Source organism: Aquila chrysaetos, chromosome 5 (assembly GCF_900496995.4).
Source record: "Aquila chrysaetos chrysaetos chromosome 5, bAquChr1.4, whole genome shotgun sequence".
NCBI lineage: Eukaryota > Metazoa > Chordata > Aves > Accipitriformes > Accipitridae > Aquila > Aquila chrysaetos.
Window position 1 is genome coordinate 53,899,881 of NC_044008.1, and position 21,901 is coordinate 53,921,781.

The 21,901-nt window shown below is 43.4% G+C and overlaps 1 protein-coding gene across 2 annotated transcripts in view; it reads right to left on the reverse strand.

Moving 5' to 3' along the window:
* Positions 1 to 21,901, reverse strand: part of AGBL1 (AGBL carboxypeptidase 1) — a 304,599-nt gene that overhangs the window by 275,272 nt on the left and 7,426 nt on the right. For both annotated transcript variants that reach the window (XM_030015924.2, XM_030015923.2), the window contains exons 2-5: positions 8,961 to 9,024; positions 7,487 to 7,633; positions 4,828 to 4,959; positions 2,307 to 2,400 (exon numbers count right to left, since the gene is read on the reverse strand). In XM_030015924.2, coding sequence (XP_029871784.1) covers positions 2,307 to 2,400; positions 4,828 to 4,959; positions 7,487 to 7,633; positions 8,961 to 9,024 — 437 coding nt within the window. The remainder of the gene's footprint in view (positions 1 to 2,306; positions 2,401 to 4,827; positions 4,960 to 7,486; positions 7,634 to 8,960; positions 9,025 to 21,901) is intronic.

A 21,901-nucleotide genomic window follows, 5' to 3' on the forward strand; every position in this document is an offset into this window, starting at 1 on the left:
ATACAAGCTTTTTAGTAATAAATATTAGCTTATTAGCAATGAAACTGGAGTTTTATTGAGGGAAATTCTGAGTTTGCATTTTCTCGTATGTGTGTCCCAAATGGAAAAAAGGTCCACAGAAGAGTTCAAAATAATTATTGTACATCAGATAAAAGGAAGAAAAACCTGAATACTGCACATTGACAATCTGGAATCATTGAAATCAAAAGCAGTGTGTTTCTCTGAAGGATATTTCTTTCCCTTTCTGCTTTAGATGTGAGTATTCTAGACCACTTTACAGCCTACATTACAACAACCCTCAGCAGCACTAGCTGCATCTCTAAATGAATCTCAGCAAAAAGCCAGGCTAGAAATGTGTGACAGATACCAAGTTTTCCACTTCTCTCAGAGGAAACAGTGAATGGAAAAAGCAGCTTTGCACAAAAAAAAGCCTTTATACAGCCAGTCCCATTGCTTAACAGAGAACTGATACAGGCCCAAGTCCCATTACACACAGATCCTGACCTATGAGGCTATCAGAGAAGTAGAACTAACACTAGTCTAATCACAGCCAACACTTCCATAGGAAGGAAACCAGGGAATTGAGTGGAATTTACTTACTTAGTTAAACACAGGCATGGACCCATCAATCACTTTTGATTGCCTCAGAAGTCAAGACCAGCTCTGGGTCTAATTCATCCTGGGCACCCCTGTCATACATAAAGCAGTTCTCCAGGCTCCCTGAATCTTAAAGTTATAACATGAGGCCTGAGGGGAATCTTGGAGGGTGCTCAGATATCCTAGGAATAATAGGCTAGCGATAATATTCTTTGAGATGGACAGCGTCCAAACCTCTGTGTAGGAAACATCCTGATATCATACTTTTGGACAGACCATGCAGAGGTATCACAGGTACTCTGGCTAAGAGACAACTGAAGCTGTGAAGCAGTTCCAGGTACTTAGCACTATACTAGAAAGCCAAAAATGCAGGCAAAAGTGAGTTGACTTCCATTAGCAAGGCAGCTGCAGGAAGTTGTGTGTCTGCTGGGCCCACTCAGTATCTTATTTAGCAAAGCAAACTGTTCAAATTCTTTTATAGCCCCAGACATGTAGGCAGAAGAACTGAAAGAATGCTGCATTTAGCAAACAACAGTACCATGTGTTGACGTGCAAGTTCATCACTTGTGGCTGGTGGAAATCAATTCAAATTCCTTCTCATGCAATGTATTGAGTAACTGGCGATATTGGGAGAACTGGTATCAGTCTTTGATGGTAACAGCAGGATGGACATTATTTACTGTTGCCCTCATCCAGACTGATTGGCCCCCACTTCAACCACAGCTAAGCAAGTAGTGGTCAAACTGTTGTGCCATGTCTGTCCATCCACTTCTCACCTACATGCAATGCTCAATCTAAAGCTACTGCCTCAGTAATCACCAGCCATGAACAGCACTCATTTCAGGTCCAGGCAGAAGCCAAAACTGACTGAATCTTGCCATGTCCTTGCTGAGATGTACATGAACAAGTAGGACCTATGTGCTCCACAAGGCATTGCATGTCTAAGAAGGAGAACTGGCAGGTTCTGCTCTGCTTAAGCAAATGCAATTGTGTGGGCAGAGCTCATAGCAGTAAAGTCTTCCTCCTGTTTGTAATGAGCAAGCCACAGAAATGTGTTATGTCCTTCTGTGGATGTTTTTCCACATTACAAAGTTTGCCTTGAAAGGCATCGGAGGAAGTGGTCAGAATGGACAACTTGGGGACTAATGTTCAGCATTAAGATGGAGACGTAAAATGGACTTGCTGTCTTCAGAAAAAAACTATTTGAAATATTTGGGATGGGCTTAAAAACAGACCTAGATTAATACTAGTAAGAACTGTCATACTTCAGAAATATCATGAAGACCTGGTCACAACTGTCTGCAAAAGGAGGATGAGGCAGCACTGTCACGATTTCACTGTACCTGCCCCCGGGCTGGTGGTGGCAGGAGGTTCTTGCTAAGGGGTAGGCAGGAGCGGTTTGTCTGCTGCCAGCACCTGCTTCTCAAAATCCAATCCTGACTGGGAAATGAAGGACGATACCTTGCAATCAAACTGCCATCACTGTATAGGGTACACTACAAATAAATGGCCACCAGCATGAATCATATGATGAATCATGGCATTAACGTGTCCTTCAGGGAACTATTTCTGCCTCTTAAAAAACCCTGCAGATTTAAAGTGAGTGGAAATTGTGCATCCATTTCTGATTTCTTTGCCTCTTCAAGTGGAACCAAAATTTTATTTCTTGCTGTCCTGGAAAGATGACTTCCCTTGGGGCTACTGCCTACCTGACTGTCCTGACGTTTCTCTTGCTGTAGGGGGTGATGACTTTGAAAAGCAGCTCCATGGCTCCATTGATGCCAAGTGTAGTTCCTGTGGTAACTAAGCCAATAAAAGAGAAAAGCAATCAGATCTGAAGCAGGCGGTCTGCAACATTACATTTAGAGGTGATGAGGGGAAGGGAGTAGCTGTCCCTGGGGCTATGAGCAGATTTCTCTGGGCTCCCAACTGGACTTCACAGGTCGTTTTACAAACACAGAAACTGAAGCACAAAGCTGTCTGTGGACACAATCTGAGCCAAGATCAGATGCAAAAATAGCCCTGCAGTTCTTCCCCGAGTTCCCTAAAGCCCCTTTTCCTATAAATATTGTACTCTCTGGAGAACAAATCATGTTAAATAGGGTCATCTCCCAGCAAAATGACAGGGCTCAAATTCATTCCACATTTCCCACAGGCAGCTCGATGAGGACAGTTTATTTCATAAGAGCATGGAGGGCAGAGTTTTCTTTCTGGGCTATTATTCAGCAGTATGGAAGTGGGTTTTGGGGGGAGGCGTGCTTCTGAATGCAGCTTAATTTCAGCTAGGCCAATTTTACCTTTAATCCTTCACTTGCTAACACAGTAGAAACTTTTGTAGATAGATTTTGCAATCAATTCCAAAAATGCCTGATGCATAAACTGGGTGTTTAGCCAGACCTCCCCACTGTGAGACAGGTTCTCTGTGTAAAGAAGGGACAAGTACAGCCCTGAAATATTAAATGCAAGTGAACAGGGTGAAAGGATCAGTAATCAACAGCAGCCAGAGGGAGACCTGGCTGCCTGCCCACTGCTGGGTTTTGGCTGTTTTGTAAATATCTCCCAGTGGTCATCAGAGAGCTGCCAGAGGGCCCATCATCTCCTGCAGTCCTACCGTGTCCCCGCCAAGTCGTCCTGTGATGGAAAGCTTTGCAAGGCTTGCCAGCCACTTTCACACTAGCTGGTAATTCATTAGAGACAGGGTGGTGGACAAGGCTGCTCGAACTCATCCTGCCCCAGAGCGGGACGTGGGCTGCCACACACAACTGGTAGCAGAGATTGTGAAGGGAGCAAACCAGAGCAAAGAACTGGTGCATGAGATTGTGACAAGGACTCATCTTTTCTGCTTTCATACCTAAGCAGTCTCAGAGTTTTATATGCTTCTGGATTCTCTTAGTTCCACTCCATAAAAATAATTTTTAAGGTTGGGAGCATGTAGTCTCCTAGTTTGGTACCACATCCACACAGACCTTCACCTAACCTCCCCTGCATCTTCCCAGCTGGGCCACAGAGCCCACAAAGTCAGAGTTACTCGTGGAAGGGGGAAACACACCTGGAGAGTGCTGGAGATACCTGAAGAGTAACAAACAGATGCTCCAGCAAAGGAGCAGAGGTGGGTTTCTGGGGTCTGACATCAACAGAAAGGAGGCCAGGCTGCAGTGTGAATCCTAAAACCTCTGCAAAAACTGCAGCTGAATTGGGATGCAGGTGCACTGAAGCAGGGAGCAGGGAAGTGTGTAGATCATCATTTTGGGTGGGAGGCAGCACAGGGTCACTACACAGCTGTGAAACGCAAATAAAGGCACGTTTCAGCTTCTGGCCTTGGCTGCATTTTCAGTCACACTCAGCCTTTCAAATACTGCTTATCACAGGGAGAGGGGTTGAATGTTGAGGCTTGGCTGCTTGCCTGAGAAAGCCCATTGCATGAAGCTAGCTCCTGTACAGAAAGAAGGGACCTGCAGGGCTGGGCGCCAGGAGTGCTAAATCTTAAGATGCACATAGCAGACTGCAGACGGGATGGCCGTCGAGAATTATCTGCTGGGTGAGGGATGTGGGGAAGCAGAGGAAAGGGTTAGAAAGGGAAATTTGTGCTGACAAATTCAGTGCTCTGTAGCAGGGAAAACCTGTATGAATCTGTAATGATCCTGGGAAAGAATACTGGAAATCCCATTGCTTGAATCATTTAATATGAGGGCATTGCCAAGCAAGGAAAGCTGGGAGAATACATGGGGGAGGGGGATACTAGACAGAAGACTGGGATCTAATATGTACTTCCTGAGGGACTTTGAATGAATAACTGATTTATCTCTCCCTCTGTTTCTCCACACATATTTTCCTTCCTTGTGGAGCTGCTCTGAAGATCAATACAATCAACAATAGAGAGACATTTGGCTGTTATGGTAATGGGAACTACATAGAGACTTAAGGTACCTAAGTCTCAGAGCAAAGGAGTTGACTGTCTATATTCTAGAATAGGAGATCATTGCCATGAATATTTTTCACTACAGCACTTTTATTTTCATAGTCCACAGAAGATATACACTGTAAAGGCTGTATAGGCCCCTTGGGGAGCACCTCTTTCTATGGTCGTTCTGGCTTTTGTGCTTGATTCTGTATATTAACAGTGCATGCAGGCACCAACCTTAATCAGGAATGTTTCATTGCACTGAAGTGACTAAAAAAGAATTCTGGGGGTTGTCACACAAAGGAAAAGAGGAAAATCCAGGCACTCACCATTAGAAGCACAAACCCGCAGGACCCAGAGGCAGTGGGTGAGGTGCAGGTGGTGGCCCAGGTTTCTTCTTGCCAAGCTCAGTATTATATCAGTTGCTTCTGCCTTCTGCACTTTCAGCCCAAACTTCCTATCTGTAAAAAGCATAATAAGAATCAAAGTATTACAAAGATCAGGTCTCTGCAGCAGTGCTGATAAACATATTCGCACCAGAACTTATAACTCAAGATCTCATGACAAAGGCATTCAAATGTATCAATGATCAACATTATTCTCACTGAAAACAGGAAAACATGGGATTTTCCTAGAGTCACCATATACAAATCATAGAATCATAGACTGGTTTGAGTTGGAAGGGACCTTTAAAGGTCATCTGGTCCAATCCCCCCTGCAACGTGCAGGGACGTCTTCCACTAGATCAGGTTGCTCAGACCCCCGTCCAACTTGACCTTGAATGTTTCCAGGGATGGGGCATCTACTACCTCTCTGGACAACCTGTTCAGTGCCTCACCACCCTCATCATAAAAAATTTCTTCCTTATATCTAGTCTGAATCTACCCTCTTTTAGTTTAAAACCATTACTCCTTGTCCTATCACAAAAGGGTCTACTAAAAAGTTTGTCCACATCTTTCTTATAAGCTCCCTGTAAGTACTTAAAGGCCACAATAAGGTCTCCCCAGAGCCTTCTCTTCTCCAGGCTAAACAACTTCAACTCTCTTAGCCTTTCCTCGCAGGAGAGATGTTCCATCCCTCTGACCATTTTTGTGGCTAGCATCTGGACCTGCTGCAACAGGTCCATATTTTTCCTGTACTGAGGATCCCAGAGCTGAACACAGTACTCCAGGTGAGGTCTCACCAGAGCAGAGTAGAGGGGCAGAATCACCTCCCTCAACATGCTAGCCACACTGCTTTTTATGCAGCCCAGGGTACGGTTGGCTTTCTGGGCTGCAAGCACACATTGGCAGCTCATGTCCAGCTTTTCATCCACCAGCACCCCCAAGTCCTTCTCGGCAGGGCTGCTCTCAATCCCTTCATCCCCGAGACTGTATTGATAGCAGGGTTTGTCCCAAGCCAGGTGCAGGACCTTGCACAACCTCATGAGATTCACATGGACCAACTTCTTGAGCTTGTTCAGGTCCCTCTGAATGGCATCCCATCCCTCAGGTGTGTCAACTGCATCACTCAGCTTGGTGTCACCTGCAAATATGCTGAGGGTGCACTTGCTCCTGCTGTCTATGACATTGATGAAGATATTAAACAGTATTGGTCCCAATACAGACCCCTGAGGGACGCCACTCATCACTGATCTCCTTCCAGACATTGAGCCGTTGACCACTACTCTCTGGATGTGACCATCCAACCAATTCCTTATCTACTGAATAGTCCATCCATCAAATCCATGTAGAGAGAATGATGTTGTTGGGGACCTTGTCAAAAGCCTTACAGAAGTCCAGCTAGATGACATCCATAGCTCTTCCCTTGTCCACTGATCACAGAAGGCCACTAGGTTGGTCAGACAAGGCTTGCCCTTGGTGAAGCCATGCTGGCTGTCTCGAATCACCTCCCTGTCCTCCATGTGCCTTAATGTAGCTTCTAGGAGGATCTGTTCCATGATCTTCCCAGGCACAGAGGTGAGGCTGACAGGTCAGTAGTTCCCAGGGTCTTCCTTTCTATCCTTTTTAACAATGGGTGCAATGTTTTCCTTTTTCCAGTCACTGGGAACTTCACCTGACTGCCATGACTTTTCAAATATCATGGAGAGTGGCTTGGCAACTACATCAGCCAATTCCCTCAGGATTCTGGAATGCATCTCATCAGGTCCCATAGGCTTATGTATGTTCAGGTTCCTCAGCTGGTCTCGAACCTCATCTTCTCTTACAGTGGGAGGGACTTTGCTCCCCCAGTCCCTGCCTTGAGGTCCATCCACTCGAGAGGTGTGGGAAGAGAGGGTGCCAGTGAAGACTGAGGCAAAAAAGTTGTTGAGTACCTCAGCTTTCTCCTCATCCATTGTTACCAGTTTGCCAGTTCACCATGAGGGGTACACTTTCTTTGACATTACTTTTCTGGCTGACATACTTAGAGAAGCCCATCCTATTATTTTTTGAGTCCCTTGCCAAGCTCAGCTCCAGCTACGCCTTGGTCTTCCTGACCCCATCCCCACACAACCAGGCAATGTCCCTATACTCTTCTCAGGATACCTGTCCTTGCTTCCACTGCCTGTACATGTTCTTCTTGCTCTTTAGTTTGACCAGAAGGTCTTGACTCAGCCATGCCAGTCTCTTGCCTTCCTTTCCTCATTTCTTACACATGGGGATCGAGAGCTCTTACGCTCTGTGGAAAGCGTCCTTAAAGAACTGCCAGCTCTGTTCTGCTCCCTTGTCCCTGAGGGCACTTTCCCAGGGGTGCTATTGACTGACTCCTTGAACAGTTGGAATTTTGCTTTCCTAAAATTCAGGGCCTTGACTTTACTCAGCTCTATGCGCGTGTACGCCCTCCCTGCCTTGTTGCAGGATCTGTACCTGGCCAAACCGCAGACAAGCAGCACACCCCAAAACCAAACTCACAGCTGTCTATCAGGCACATCGCAGTGCTGATTATTGCTGGGGCTGCCCGTTAGTTCGGAGCCCCCCACCGAAGAAGTTCCCCACCGCTCAGCAGTACCTCGTTGGCCGACCCTGGCCAGGAGGCGAAGCAGGGGCAGGAGGGTGCTGTGGTCGGGCGGCTCGGTCCGGGCAGCGGCGGTGAAAGCCTGCAGCAGTGCCTCACTGCCCCCCTTGCTGATCACGTAGTGAATTCTCTGGCCGGTCCCTGGGGAGAAAAGGAGAGACTCTGCTCAGAGCATCCCTTCCCTGAGCCACAGCTATCACAAACCCTCACCCCACATGGAGCACACAAAGCTCCCATGGCCTTCCAACGGTGTTTTATTGCTATAAACCCAAGGGCATTTGCAGAATTGACCGTGGATCTCAGGTGCCCCTGGCCTGGAGGCATGGCTAATGGCTACATGGTGAAACTATGCGCTCTGTTGCTTCTTGCTCCGGCTGCCGTTATCTTTACAAACCCATGTCCTGCAGAAGTTTTTCATTGTGCATTGAAATGCAGCAGAGAGGAATAAGCAGAGACACCGACAGGTTTCAAAGGAGCAGAAGGCTCAGTGATCTTTTCTTACATACTGGAAATTAAATAAGCAAAGGACTAAAGCTGCAATGGACTTCTGCCAAATGAAAAGGAATCCTAGGGAAGCTTTGGAGACAGCTTTCAAACCAATCTAGGTCTCCAAAGAAACCACACGTTATCCTGTGAGCCCTACTGTGTCAACAAACACTGATTAATGGGTGACTTCAGCAGCGACTTCAGGCTCCATGGTTGGAGGAAGCTGCATGTTCAGCTACTGGAGGAAAGACAGCACCTCCTATCCTCCATGTAGGCAATCCTTCCATCTAGCTGAGCAATAACACTGCAGGGCTTCAAAAGCGAGGCCCAGCTGGATGGGCAGTGTTTGCAGTGGGGCTCCGAGGAGTGGGGAACACAGGAGGCTCCAGCACTCACCAATGCAGCCCCTGCAGCCTAGCAGCTTGGGTGGTTAGCAGTTGAGACTTGCTTAGCAAATGACATTTTTGAGGTGGAGCAGGAGGGAAAAGAAACTTAAATTATTTTTTCAGTTCTTTTGCCAATTCACTTATTTTTTCACGTGGCTCTGGCATATGCAGCAACATGCCTTCCCTGCAACCTCAAGGTGGAGGTGCCTTTTGGGGAGATGCTGAACTCTCACCATTCTCTCTCATGTGCTCTGGGAAGTCAGGCCCTGTCTCGCGGCCCTCTCTCCAATGACACCGGTGAACATTTCCAGTGGTTGACTGCCAGGGATTATGAAATACTTTGAAACTCACAGGCATCTTTTAAACAACAAAAAAATTGAGACTTTCTCTGGGGCTTTTTTTTTCTTTAACTTACTGAAAAATCTCAGTTTTCCAAACACAGGAGTAAGGACTGCTGATCTATAGACACAATTCATGTTTTGTTCACCTTGCAAACAGTTGGCCAAGTTTATGCAGGTATGAATTCCCTGACCTATTTGAGGCCCCCCTTTCTGCCCCTAGCCCGCAGGCATTGCCCCAGAGCTTTGCTTCCTTACCCAGAGAGAGCAAGTCAGTGAGGACACTGAGAATATTCAGGATGACATCTTTGTCACGGGAGGTCTGAAATGGAAACACAACAAACGTAGGGATCAGTTCAGAGCAGTGAACTTCGTGCTACATAGGGCTGTAGTGCATCAGGCGGTGCAGAGGCACTGAGAGCCTTGTTTGGATACTGAGTACTTTTTGTGCCATCTAGCCAGTGAATATGTGGAATCGTATTGATAACACATTTTAAAAGCCTTTGACAGACATACTGATCATACTACACAATATTTAATACACAGTAGCATTTCTGCAGAATTTACATCTAAATTCTAAATTACATGTCTCTTTTTTGGTTTGGTCTGGCTACCTCAAAGTTAAGGAAATTCTGTATCACACAGAAATGTTAAATGTGGGGTGATTTTCCATGACAGCATCCCTTATTACTGGCAGTTGAGGAGGAATATCTTTAAATTATATCAATCTCATTTACAATAAAATTCCCCTGTCTTGCAGCTGCAACCACACGGAATCCAGGAATTTGGGGAGTAGAAAGATGCCCTAAACTTGTTTTTAATCAAGACCAAGTAAGCACTATACCTTGACATCACACATTCAGCTTTAGATTCGCTTTAAATTTTGCACTAGAAGAAATAAGGTATACTGTACTTGAGGAGAAGGAAACACATGATATCTACCATCCATCTGTGTGATACGCTAGACACCTTCTTTAATCCTCCTCCAACCAGATTTCACTGCTGAGACTGAAGAATTAATGACCAGGCTGTATTGCTGTATGAGGGATTTTGCTTAAGTTCTAGATCTTTTAATTTCTGTACAGATACAATACAGCACAATACAGATCTCCACTATAATAGAAAACTTGCATTTGTGTAGCCTTGATCCTGAAGAAGCTCAGGATCAAATAAACTATAATGGAATCACTTTATCTCCCGTTAAATTATTGCAGTAGGATGATATCTTACAAATATATGGCTCCTATGTTTCTGAATGTTGAAGTGCTTCAGAAACTTAACCTACTAGTATGTATTCTTGGATCATTTCACCAGCCAAATTGACTCAACCGTTTTCTGACATATTTAACATTATGCAACTGAATATTAAGACCAGGAATTGAGAAGTAACACCTAACAAAAATAAACTCTAGAAAGAATATTGGGGAAATCTAATTCAGACCTGTAATAATGACTATTAATGCAAATGGATTTTTTTTCCAATGGATCCCTGCTAAAGTCACAGCACAAGCTGACATGGTGCTGAGGATTGTGTAGCTAATTAGGGAACTGGGTATTGTACCTCCTCCTCCTTTGTTACAGTTGGGGAGGGTATGCATTGAGTGAGACATGGGAATGAAGGAGGAAAATGGTCAGTCTTCACAGTCAGAGCAGGTAACTGTCAGCTGGGAGAATCAGGTTTCCACTTCTGTCACAGAACTCCCATAGGATGCTTGGCAGCTCCCTTCAACCAAACCTCCTGCTGTATTGGCAAATTATATGTGCCATCTCCTGCATGCAATATCTACATCAGTGCTGATGTTTCCTAACTTCTGTATCCTTAACATTACGTATTCTTAGATTTCTTTTTTTATCATAATTATTAACAAAAACAAACTCCAAATCTCTGAAAACCAGAATTCCCATCATACTGGTTTTGGTCAATTACCAGTGCTACCAAACTTTAACTGCTCAATACACATTTCATGCTGGCATAAGTGAGCAACATGGACAAAAGTATCAGCAGAGGAGGAGTGAGACAAAATGTGGTCAGGGAAGGGGAAGGAAGAAAGAGGAGCTGGGTGAGGATTAGAGATTGGAGCAAACAGGCAGAGAATCACTTCTGAAACAGGGGAATCAGGGAAGGAGGGTCTGTGAGCACTGCTGCCTTTCTGAAGACTCACCTTACTTCTGTTAGCTAAAATCCACAGGAAAAGTGCATGTCTCATGCCCATCTCTGAGCTGGCCCATGCCCAGAGCAAGAGCCTGCTGTTTCTATTCGTTACTACATTAACTAAACAAGCAGAGATCTCTGCACTGAACATAAAAGTTCAGCCCTTTAATGAGCCGTGTTGAAATCAAAAGGCTCAGTATGATAGGATTACTGCTTCTTTCAGAGCCAAGACAAAGAGAATACGTGGCTTCAATGAAATCCAGTAACTCTTGGTTCACCAAGTATTGCCACCCTCACCTTAGAGAAGGGGTCCAAATTCGTGTTACTGGCTTAAGGGACCACACAGAGAGGAAAGTCTGCAGCAGGGTCAGAGCAGTTACTTCTAGGTAACAGGTAGAGTTTTAGTCATATGTTAATATTGCTAATTCATGTCTTTCTTTGTTCATTAGTCCACAGTCCTGAGGTGTCTCAAGTCTCCCAGAGCAAACAAAGAGCAATCAGAGCTCTCTTCCCAAGAGTTTCTTGGCATTTTTTAGCATAGGGACTTAATAGTCAGGGGCAGGCTGTCAGGAGTGATGAGTGTCCACCAAATTTACTGACTCCAGGAAGAGTTACTGTTCTCAGCACCTTTTTAAATATCAGGGTTGCCTAAATCAGACTGTCTTCTGATTTTGTCTTGCTGCCTCTCAGTATCCCTTTCCTCTGTAGGTGGATGGATTACACACTAAGGTTTCAGTAATGAAGTCTTCATTGATTTATGCTCCTATTACACTGGGTTGTTTATTTTAACTGATTGGATTGTGGGTTTCCTAAGCCATTAACACAAATAGTGATGACATAAGATATCCTCTGACTTTCCATGTGCTTTATTCAGGGACTCAGGCAAACAAAGAAATTGAAGGGACATGGATGACCAACCTTTAAAATGTGCAAATTAAAGCTGGGTGATATTGCCAAATATTTTACCTGAGTATTTACTCTTGATGTTTTAACACTAAAACTCTGACTGTGCTGGTGCCCCATTGTTCCCCTTCCTCCAGCGCACTAGTGAGGGAATTGGATGACTTGTGTGTTTGCTGAAACAGTGGATAAAAACCTAGTACCATTACCAATTCTAACATATTTCCCAATAACTTTAGCGGCACCATTGAATAATACAGAATACAGCAGAAGAACACAGGTCCAATTTATAATAGCAAGACAACACATTAAAAACAACCCTAAAGTTGCTGTTGTCTTGCAAGATGGCAACTTGCCTGTTGAAATAAACAGCTCAGATTTTGACTAGTTAGCTTGAGATTTTCAAAATCATCAAAGATATTTGGATATTGAAATCTATTAGAATCAATAGTTTAAATTAATGCTCATACCAAACTGTTTGTGGATGAATTGCCAACAAATTCATTCACAAAAAATATTCAGTAAATCTTTTTGAACAGTAAGTACAAATGAGAAAATCACAACTTGTGCCTGATCTAAAAAAGATGAATAGAGTAATTTCTTTGATGCAAATTACTTACCCAGCTCTGGTTAAAATAAACACATTAGTTATTTTTATTGAAAGATATGTTTGATGGTTCAAGAACAAACCATAAGCAAAGAGAGAAGTAAAATCCCTCTTGCTAAATATTTTGCATTCCTGCCAGCACATACGAATGTTAGATACAACATCTATACGCGCATAGACTAATGAAGACGCATTCATGGTATATGGGTGGAATGAGAGCAGGAAAAAGTTCCTAGAGGCTCAAGTTAGATTACAAAATCAACAACCTCCTGCAGGATTTCACTAAAAGGATTTAAAGTTAGAGCCAAATTGTTACCTATTAACAACAGCCTGTAGCTGCCTTTCACAGCTTGCAACTGGACAAAGGCTAAAGTAGCAAAAAACATCACTTAAAATGGTAAGCATGGCTGTACTTTTTGGCTGGAGCCCCCCCATCTTAGCCTCACTTCAGCAAAGCCTGCTGTCTTTCTCACCCAACCGGGAGTATCACAGGGCTGAGTTCAGATGCATTTAATCAGCTCCCGGCTGATAGATCCTCTCTGAGCTCTTTCTGGGAATTAATCCCTGAAACACCAGGGCTTTGGTTAGCTTGGCTGAAGCTCCTCATAGATAAACAGCAGGAGGATGGAGAAAGCCAGGAATAAAAAAATACCCCAGCGCATAGTCATTGATACATTACAGGCAGCAAGTGATTATTTAGTGACATTGGGTTTGGAGGACAGCAGCTTGATCCCAAGATCCTTTTGACAGGCAGGCAGCTCAGGTTATTTTGCTGACCCATGATTAAGCAGGGAAGGAGCTCCTGTCTCCTTGTCCTGCTCCTGGGAACATGCCAGGACAAGCTGTTATTTACTCAAGACAAGATTATAAAATTGCAACTAAGCCACAGTAACAGGTAATCTCATTTCATCAGGGAAGTCTCCTGGGATGTTATCCACAAGATTTGAAGACCCGACAGAGGTGGGATTTTTCCTGTCCCACCTGAAGGACAGCAGCTATCAGTCCAGTTCCCCTTTTAGCGCTGGCTTAAAACCAAGACTTCCCATAAACTCAGTCTTTTGTGTAACTCTTGGGCTTTCATGTCTTTTGCCCAAAGGCAAGTATTTCTCCAAATGAGACATGCAGGCTACGGAGAGTCTTTGCTGTGAGTCTAAGCATTAGCGCTGAAAAAAGGAGTATGCCCAGAAAGAAATCAAACAGCATTAATTTGTGCAGTGTGATATTTACTAATAAATATTGTATTGGGGGAAAGAAATACAAAGCAGTTTTTTCACTCACAAAAATAATAAATGCAAAATTAAAGAAGTCACTCCTGCAAGACAATGCATAACATGATTTCTACCAATACTCCTATTAAATTAATAGTCTCACAAAGCTGTGTGACTGCTTAGGGAAAAAAAAAACAAAACAAACAAAACAGCCTGTTTTTAAAGAAAAGCTATTGCTGTATTGGCCTTACAAACTTCCAGATCTGTTTTTTTTAGAGAGATCAAGGAATAGGATGTCCAGTTCCAGGGTTGGTTGGCTGGTTGGTTAGTTTGTTTGTTTGTTTTTAAACAGCCTGTTTCTAAATAGGGAAGCAGGATTTGACGTGTTCAAAATACATCCTTCTTTCTTCTCTTACCCTTAATAAATTTGCTCTCACAAATAGCAGCAGTCAGAAGCCTAACCGTCTGTGTAATGAGACTTGCATCTGCAAGTAAGATTTCTCACTCTCTACACTCGAAGCCTATTGAAGAGAAATCCTGGTGCAAAATTAATACCAGCTAAAATCAACACTAGGTAAGGGGCCAAGCAGCATTAGTCCTCACTCTCTCCTGAGACCTCTAGAAACTATAGGGCTGCTAATAACTGTATTAACACTTAAAGCAGAGACTCCCTTCCCAACATTCTGCCGTCAGCAAGGTAGAGGTGCGTACCAGACCCAACTGCTGGGCACAGCCACTCACCACTGGCATTATGGATTTGCCAGCTGGATATCTTCTTCCCACAGCTGACTATCCAGCCTTACAATAACTGTGAAGGCAGGTTTGGTGCCTTACGTTCTGTGCCTTGTCAGAGTAAATTGCTTTTTCTAATTTAAGTGGAGCTAAAAACTCACATTTAAATAAGAGACCAAAATACCCTGGAGAGTTTCTTGTCTGTGTGCTCCCATCCTCAGCCTCAATATTCAGCCAGCTAAATGTGATTTCTTGTTGTTGGAAGGTTATTATCTACAGTATTGGATACATGGAGGTTTAGAAAAAAATAAAATCATTATTTCTGAGGGGAAAAAAAGGGTTCAGGGATCTCTGAAATATCACTAGGCAACCTCAGAATAAGGGAATATTCAAATTAAAGTGATTACAGCCTGAATTTTGTTATTACTGAAGCACTTTGTTAAAATACTACCATCATCCAGGTTTAGAAGGATCCCAAGAAGTTACAGTCCTGTTGCCCTTGCTCCCAAAACACCCATCCAAATGTCCTCAGCACCGCCACAGACGTTGTCATCCTCTGTGGTAAACAGTAAGTGCATTTCTTTGGCCTAATCTGGATTTCCTCTGCTGAGCAGTCAGATAGGCCTGAGCAAGCCAGGAAACTCAAAGGAGACATGGAAGGGAAAGGGGCTATTTAAAGACTCAGAGAGAAGGACCTTGCTGTTCGGGCAGTGTCCTAAGTGACCTCTTTAATCCTGCAAGAAAGGCGTTCGCAGCTGTGGGGGATCACGTAGCCCTCAAACTGTACGCAGGGCAGCCAAAGGGCCTCCCAGAACAAGACGCATGGTCCAACAAGTTCTTGCTCCTGTTCCCAAGCCTTAGAGATGAGTCCCTCTCGCTGGCTCCTGCCCGCCCCTGTGAGGCATGGCTAGCACCCCATTTACCCAAGCACCAGCCGTTTTCATGCCGGCTGATGCTTAACACCAAGCCAAGCTCTATACATCAGCAGTTGTGGATTTTATACCAGGGAATATAGCAAATACTCACAAAAAATGTCCCTCTCTCTGGCCTGCTGCAGTCAGGTGGGTGGTTTTTTTCATGGCCTGCAGTGACCTGAAGGTATGTTTTTTCTCATCCTTATTTGCACTTGGGGGTAATAACCTGCAATATTTTATTTGATAACACACCAGGTGACTGCTGGGTGTAATGATTACATACCCTTCACGATGGATGGCAGCTCGTCCAGGCGACTGGGCAGAAGCAGTGCCCCAAAGCCAGCTTCTAGCCTGCTATTGTACAGGACTTTACTCCTCTTCATTGAGTTTCAGGGCTTCTTCTCAAAGGATATATGCTACACTCTATGGGACTGAACTGCTTCAAGGCAGAGATGGGCAAATTCCAAACTTATATCTGAATGTCTTCAAAACACTGAAGGTGTTGAGATGTAACAGCTTGGCCTGAGCTGATCTCTAGCCAAAATAACTTGGTGAATAACATGGTGGAAATCATCTGTGCCAAGGAATCTGACTATATTTAATGCAATAAATTGCACTAACATAACACCTTTCATCACAGGATCACAGATTTCTTCACAAATATTAATTAACACTTGCCCCACTGCATCCCTCATCAAGAAGATAAGATTCATTGTCCCTTATTTTCCTGGTGAGAAATATCACTCTATGGTGGCAAATTCACTTAGTCAATACCTAAGAGGATTGGTCGCAGAGCCCAGATAGCTATTCCAATAAAATGAAGCAGAAACACTGTCTACACAGAAGTATTATAGCTCTCAATCACACACTTACTTCTGTTTATTTGTGGGGGTTCAAAGATTTCCTTCCCTGAGATCAGTCTTCTTTTCCTAACTTCCCAGGAGTAAGTGCAGGAGAAAAGACCTATCCCCTGCAAGGAATCCTAATGCCAGACTGCAGACTGGGAGAAGAAAGGGCTACTCACCACCGGTGGGTCCTAGCCCTATTTACAAAGCAATTCATCCTTGTGCCAAAGACAAGGGAAATGCTACATTTAATTCATCCATACAGGAATTAAGAAGCACATAGACCATGACCTGACCCTTTTCCAAAGCATGTTTTACCTGCTGTGTCACAAAGACTCCAAGGTGTTTTGCCTAACCTCAGAGCAAGGTTGTTCATCATGTCTGTGCCACACCATTAGTGTCACACTAATAAAATGTATTCACATCCAGATATCTGCAGGAATTATGCTCTGAGAGACTGCAATATCTTGGATACTGTTGGCAAAGTAAATAGCTTTTTTTCTTTTTCTTTCTTTCCTTCTTTTTTCTTTCCTTCTTCTTTCTTTCTTCCTCTCTTTCCCCCTCTTTCTTTCTTCCTTTCTTTCTTTCCTTTTTCATGCCAAAGTTCTCTCTATGTTCTCAAAGAAAAGATTTTCCTTGTGCAGAAGTTCCTCCTGATACAAAGTTCTTTTGTGTCACTTGCTCCTCTCACTAATGCATCGCTAATAGAGCAATTACTTTATTATGCAGAACCAGTGGTAAAACACATTATTATATAACCTTAAAATGCTTCTGTCAAATTGGAAGTGTTAAAAGAATGAGGAAACTTTGAGATAGATCAAAACACGTGATGTTCTGCAAAAGGCTTTTAGACTTTCCTTTGAATATTTCTAATGTTCTTTCTGTAATTTCTACTGCAGATAAATTCTCTCAGGTTTCATCTCTTATTTCACAATAAGTTACCTATGACACCTAAAGATTTTGACTCGATTTAATGTTATAAGGTTCACTTTTTTCCTCTTTTTAATCTATTTTTATTTTAATGCCAAAATTATCCTAGCATATGTCTTTCACACTCTCTTAATAATTTTCTATAAGGCATTAACCATTCTTGCACAATGATCCCTATATGCATGTTAGCATCTACTGTTTATTGCTGTTTCTTGGATTTATTCCTATATTTTATATTACTTTAGCTGTTACTGAACTATTTTAAAATATTAACGTTTCATTCAAATGCCACTCTGTTCCAGCTACTTAACACAACTTCCACCCAAACTTAATAGGGAGGGATCTCTGTTTTCTGTTAGGCTGTAGTTTTCTTTTCCACTAGTGATGACAGAAGAGCAGTACGAAACATGCTACTATCTTTCTTTGTAAGATTTTATGGGTGTCAGTCCAGAGAACACTCTGTCTTTCAAAGGAGAAGCACATTTGGGAATTAAAGTTTTTTTCAAGCAATGGCATTTCTCAAAGTACAAGTGAGTCTGGAAGATTCTTGGAAAATTTCCAGATATACTTGCTATTTAATAAAACCACAGATTTTGAATATTATAGCAAATGTGAGTATGTGCATGTGGAAACAAATAGCCATAATGAAGATGCTGCTAACCTTGCCTTCTCTGTGATGTTCCTGCTTGGGCTAGGCATGATAAAGCCACAAGAGTCCCTATGTCTACTCTCAGACTGCCCTGGCACTTGCCTAGGTTAATGCTGTGTTCAGTCTGGGCTTCTCTCTGTATTCCAGTGCTAACACTCCCATTTGCTACACATTAGTCTGACATCGACTTGTACAGGCTGAAGAAAAGGATCACTATAAGATACATTCTGGTTTAGAAAAACACCGGTCCTTTCTCTTGCCAAGACAAGTGTCCTTATGTGTCAATCTACCCCACTTTCAAAAGTGCTTTCTCAGCAATGAAAATGTCTTTAATCAATCAACACATAATGATGATGATTGAGATATGGGTAGTGGAGACAAACTGTTAATAACTATTATTATTCACAGCTTATATTCTTAAGAGATAGAACCTGAAAGTGAAAATGATGGACCTATTTTACCCATCCAGTCTAAGTGAAAAATCAAACAACAAACAAAATGGCATCTATAATGAATAGCAAACTCTGTTTCGAAATTCTAATGATTCAAAGTATTATTACTAGTAATGTAAAGCAGAACATCCGTTTAACTGCATTGCTGAGACCCATCCATCTACATTTAAACAGCAATCTCCTAAAAGCAAAGCCCTCAGTTCTCTGAAAAGGCTGCCAAGTTTTTAAAAGGTATGACAGGGGTATGTCATCTTCCATCCAGAAGGTAACAAAGCTTTTTATTATCTTTAGTCTCCATGCCGTGCACGACACCCAGCAGCAGCAAGCCAATGCCATCATGTTAAAGACAGACATGTTTGGGACTTTATTCAGCCCTTGTTACTTCAGTTCAGTAACTCAGGAGCACTTGCAAACTAAGTGCTGGTCAGTCAAGCTAAAAGGCATTTTATTAGCTCAGCGAATGAGCCCAATGCTGCGTTTGTGCTCCAGGAAAACGTGACAGGAGTTAAATTTTAAAATATGAGCTCACTGTCCTCCCAGAGGCTCCTCAGCTGAGATCCAGGCTAATGTAGATCAGGGACATTGCAAAGTGAGAGATGAATGAGAGGTCTTACTCCTACTGGTGCCCTTCTCTGTGCAGCAAGACTGTGGTTCTTCTGCACTGGAGCAAACTCTGACACTTGCTGTGCCCACAGGTGTCTGAGGGGCAACATTGACCCAGCCCATCCTGACGCACGAGGCAAGGAGCACAGTGTCCCCTGTTGTGCCATCCTCTGCACACTGTTTAGCTTCACTCCACTGAGATCCCCTGTGGACTTCACCAAACCAAACTCCATGGACTGTCTCTCCTGAGACACTCTCACACAAGAACAGGCTGAACATGCGATGGCATATGACTCTTGTGAAAAGAGGGGACCTTTGGCAGGAGCCATTTATTCCTCTGCTGCTGGAACAGCAATGGGAAGGGACCTCTGATCTCTCCATAGAACCACACGTGTCTCACTGAGATCTGAGCAAATGCAGTCTTGATGTCACGGTGATCTGATCTCTGAGAGAAAGGTGAATTCTTCAGCAAATATCCAGTAGGAGATTTGGTCTGTGTCAGAGTCTACCTCCAATGCCTGCATCCATTGCCAGCATGGAGAGACCACCAAAAAGTAGTTGTTGTGTCCTATTTTATTTAAGCATGTTCTCAAGGAGACCTGTTGGTGTAACAGTGCTCTACAGGTTTTGTTAGGACATAGCAGAGGAACTCAGCTAGGAAGATTTCCAACTGTTTGATCAGCCAGCCACTCAGACAACCACCTTTTAGACAAAACCCTCCAGAGTTTGCAGTCAGTGAGATACAGCCGCTGCTGCAGGAGCTTTTGAAACAAACCGCTAATAAGCATGATTTTCATCTCAGAGAGCAAGTCGTTTTAATGCACGTCTGCTTCCAGCTGTCCCCTTGAAATCCCTGTGCATTATGGGGAGATCAAATGACCTTGGCCCTATTGGAAGAGAGATTGTCAAAGAAAAACAGAGCCAGGCACACATTCTCTTTCTCATTTGTCATCTCCAGCTCTCTCGCCCACTTGCAGAAAGAACTTTAGCATGGGGCAAGAGGCCACTCAAATGCAGGAGATTTTCCCAAAAAGGAGGCCAGAAAAAACAGGGCAGTAGTGCTGCTTTGCCCTAGCCTCTCCAGAAACTGTCTCCATGTGGATGGTGCTGGTTTATTCCTGGAAAAATGGAGGGTTGAAAGAGGGAGTTCAGTTTGTTCCTCTGACTTCATCAGATCAGCATTTTAATCATAGGGAAAGGTCAGGTGAACCATTCTCCCTCCTCCCCTCCTTTGCTGCGCAGACAGGTGGGCATTCACTATGCCAAGCAAACTGCTTATGGCAGGATCTCTTTCTCTCCCTGTCGTGCTCCTGCTTGCCAGGTTAATCCTGAATAAAATGGAAGGCCAACCTTATCTTCACTGTAAATCTGCTGCTTTGGCCTTTCAGCAGGAATCCCATAAAAAAACAGAGGATGGCAGAGGATGACAGGCATTGCACTGATTTCACCCAGGCTGCATGAGTGTCAACTGCTCATGGAGTAAGTTGTTCCACCCTTTGCTTTGGGAAACAATGTGAACTAAGAGTCCTTTGCCCTAACTTGACAGATGAGTTTTATCTCCATTTACTGACCAAATGGAGAAATCTGGAGGCACAGACATTAGTGAGTTTGATGGAGTTTGTAACAGTCCTGAAATAAAGCCCAGGACTCCTGCTTTAGCCATCAATACACCATCATTCTCTCTTTTGAAAGGAAGGAAATAGGTAGCAGAGAGTGCAGTGGAGCAGATGGGCCCAGGGGAGAAGAATCTGTCTCTGTTTACTACAGGGATCAAATTCCCATTGGGCCCAGTGGGAAGCCTCTGCCTGTAAATTACACCAAAAATTAATGTGCATAAAAGGCTTCACAGAAGTTGATTGCAGTAAAACACAATGCTGAGGTGCTTCCATGGCTCTAGTGTCAAAAAAATGTATGTTTTGGTTTCAAAGCATCCCTTGTTGAAAGGGGGAAAAAAGCCAAGATTTCTTTGGTAGTTATTTCTCCCGCAGGACTTCTGTGTCAGAATTACTCAATTTTCTAATAAGAATCATCATGAAAGTTTTGCTGTTTTCATTAATTCCACCTCAACCTACGGCACCTTTTGAAAGTGAGGCTGTGTTCTTCCAGAAGAACAGACCGTGAGGAGAAAAAACCCCAACACTGTTCTTTAAACCCCCTAAGGGAAGGAGGTTTAGCTTTGCTCATGGAATTTCTTGTCAAGCAGATGTTATTCTATCAATCAATAGCTGGTCTAAAACATTTGTTCTCTTTTTTGTAGCTTAGTAGTGCCTGTGGGCAGAAGAATGTCTACTATGTTATCTTTGTCCTCTCTGGAAGACATCTTATGAAATCAACGACAAATTCTTGATTTCAGAAACCCTGATTTCTTTATAGTATGATAGGTCTCCACTCAATAAGGCCATAACAGCGCAACAGATCAAAAGGAAATACTAGGTCATGGATATGAATGTGGTCTGTCTCCATTGACCTGTGGAGGAGAATGACCAGGTTTCCCTTATTTTAAGGGGCATTCTTCATCACATTAGACTTTCCTTCCCAAAGCTGTACTAAGATAAATTGTTTTCCCTGTATGAAAAGGCAAAAGATTATTCAGTTCTTGGAGATTTGAATCTTCACCCAAAGAATGCACCTAGACTACATTTGGGTCAACTTCACATAAAGATGAAACAATCAGAAAAAAAGCAGATATTTTGGGTTTTAGATTATAACAGAAAATGTCTACAAATATTTGAGGGTGGTTTGGACTCGTGCTTGCTTCAAAGTCACTTTTAATTAAACTGTCTTTTCTGAAATTAAACTCTCTTCTTAAACAGCAGCACAGTAGTGCTTTCTGTTCCACACATAGCTTCCAGGATTGCAGGCACTGATGACCCACCAGTACGTCAACTGAGCTGGACAATTTAGTTGTACAAGAACATACCATGTGGCTTCCCCCTAACACTCATTCCTCGCCTTCTGAAGCAAACTTGGTTTTGTCAATGGGGAGAAGGGAGACTGTCTGGTGAGATTGCTTTGTACTATTCCTGGTCTCCCCGGAGAAGGTTATAGCTCTCTCTCAAGGAGCACGTCTCACCAATTTCCAGGCACATTCTGGTCTTACAGTCCCCTGGGGACTGAAATCAGCCTGCTTTGCCCAAGAATCACAGCCCCTCATCCTTTTCTGCGGAGATGAGCAGCAAGCCCGGCACGCAGAATGGCCCTGGCTGA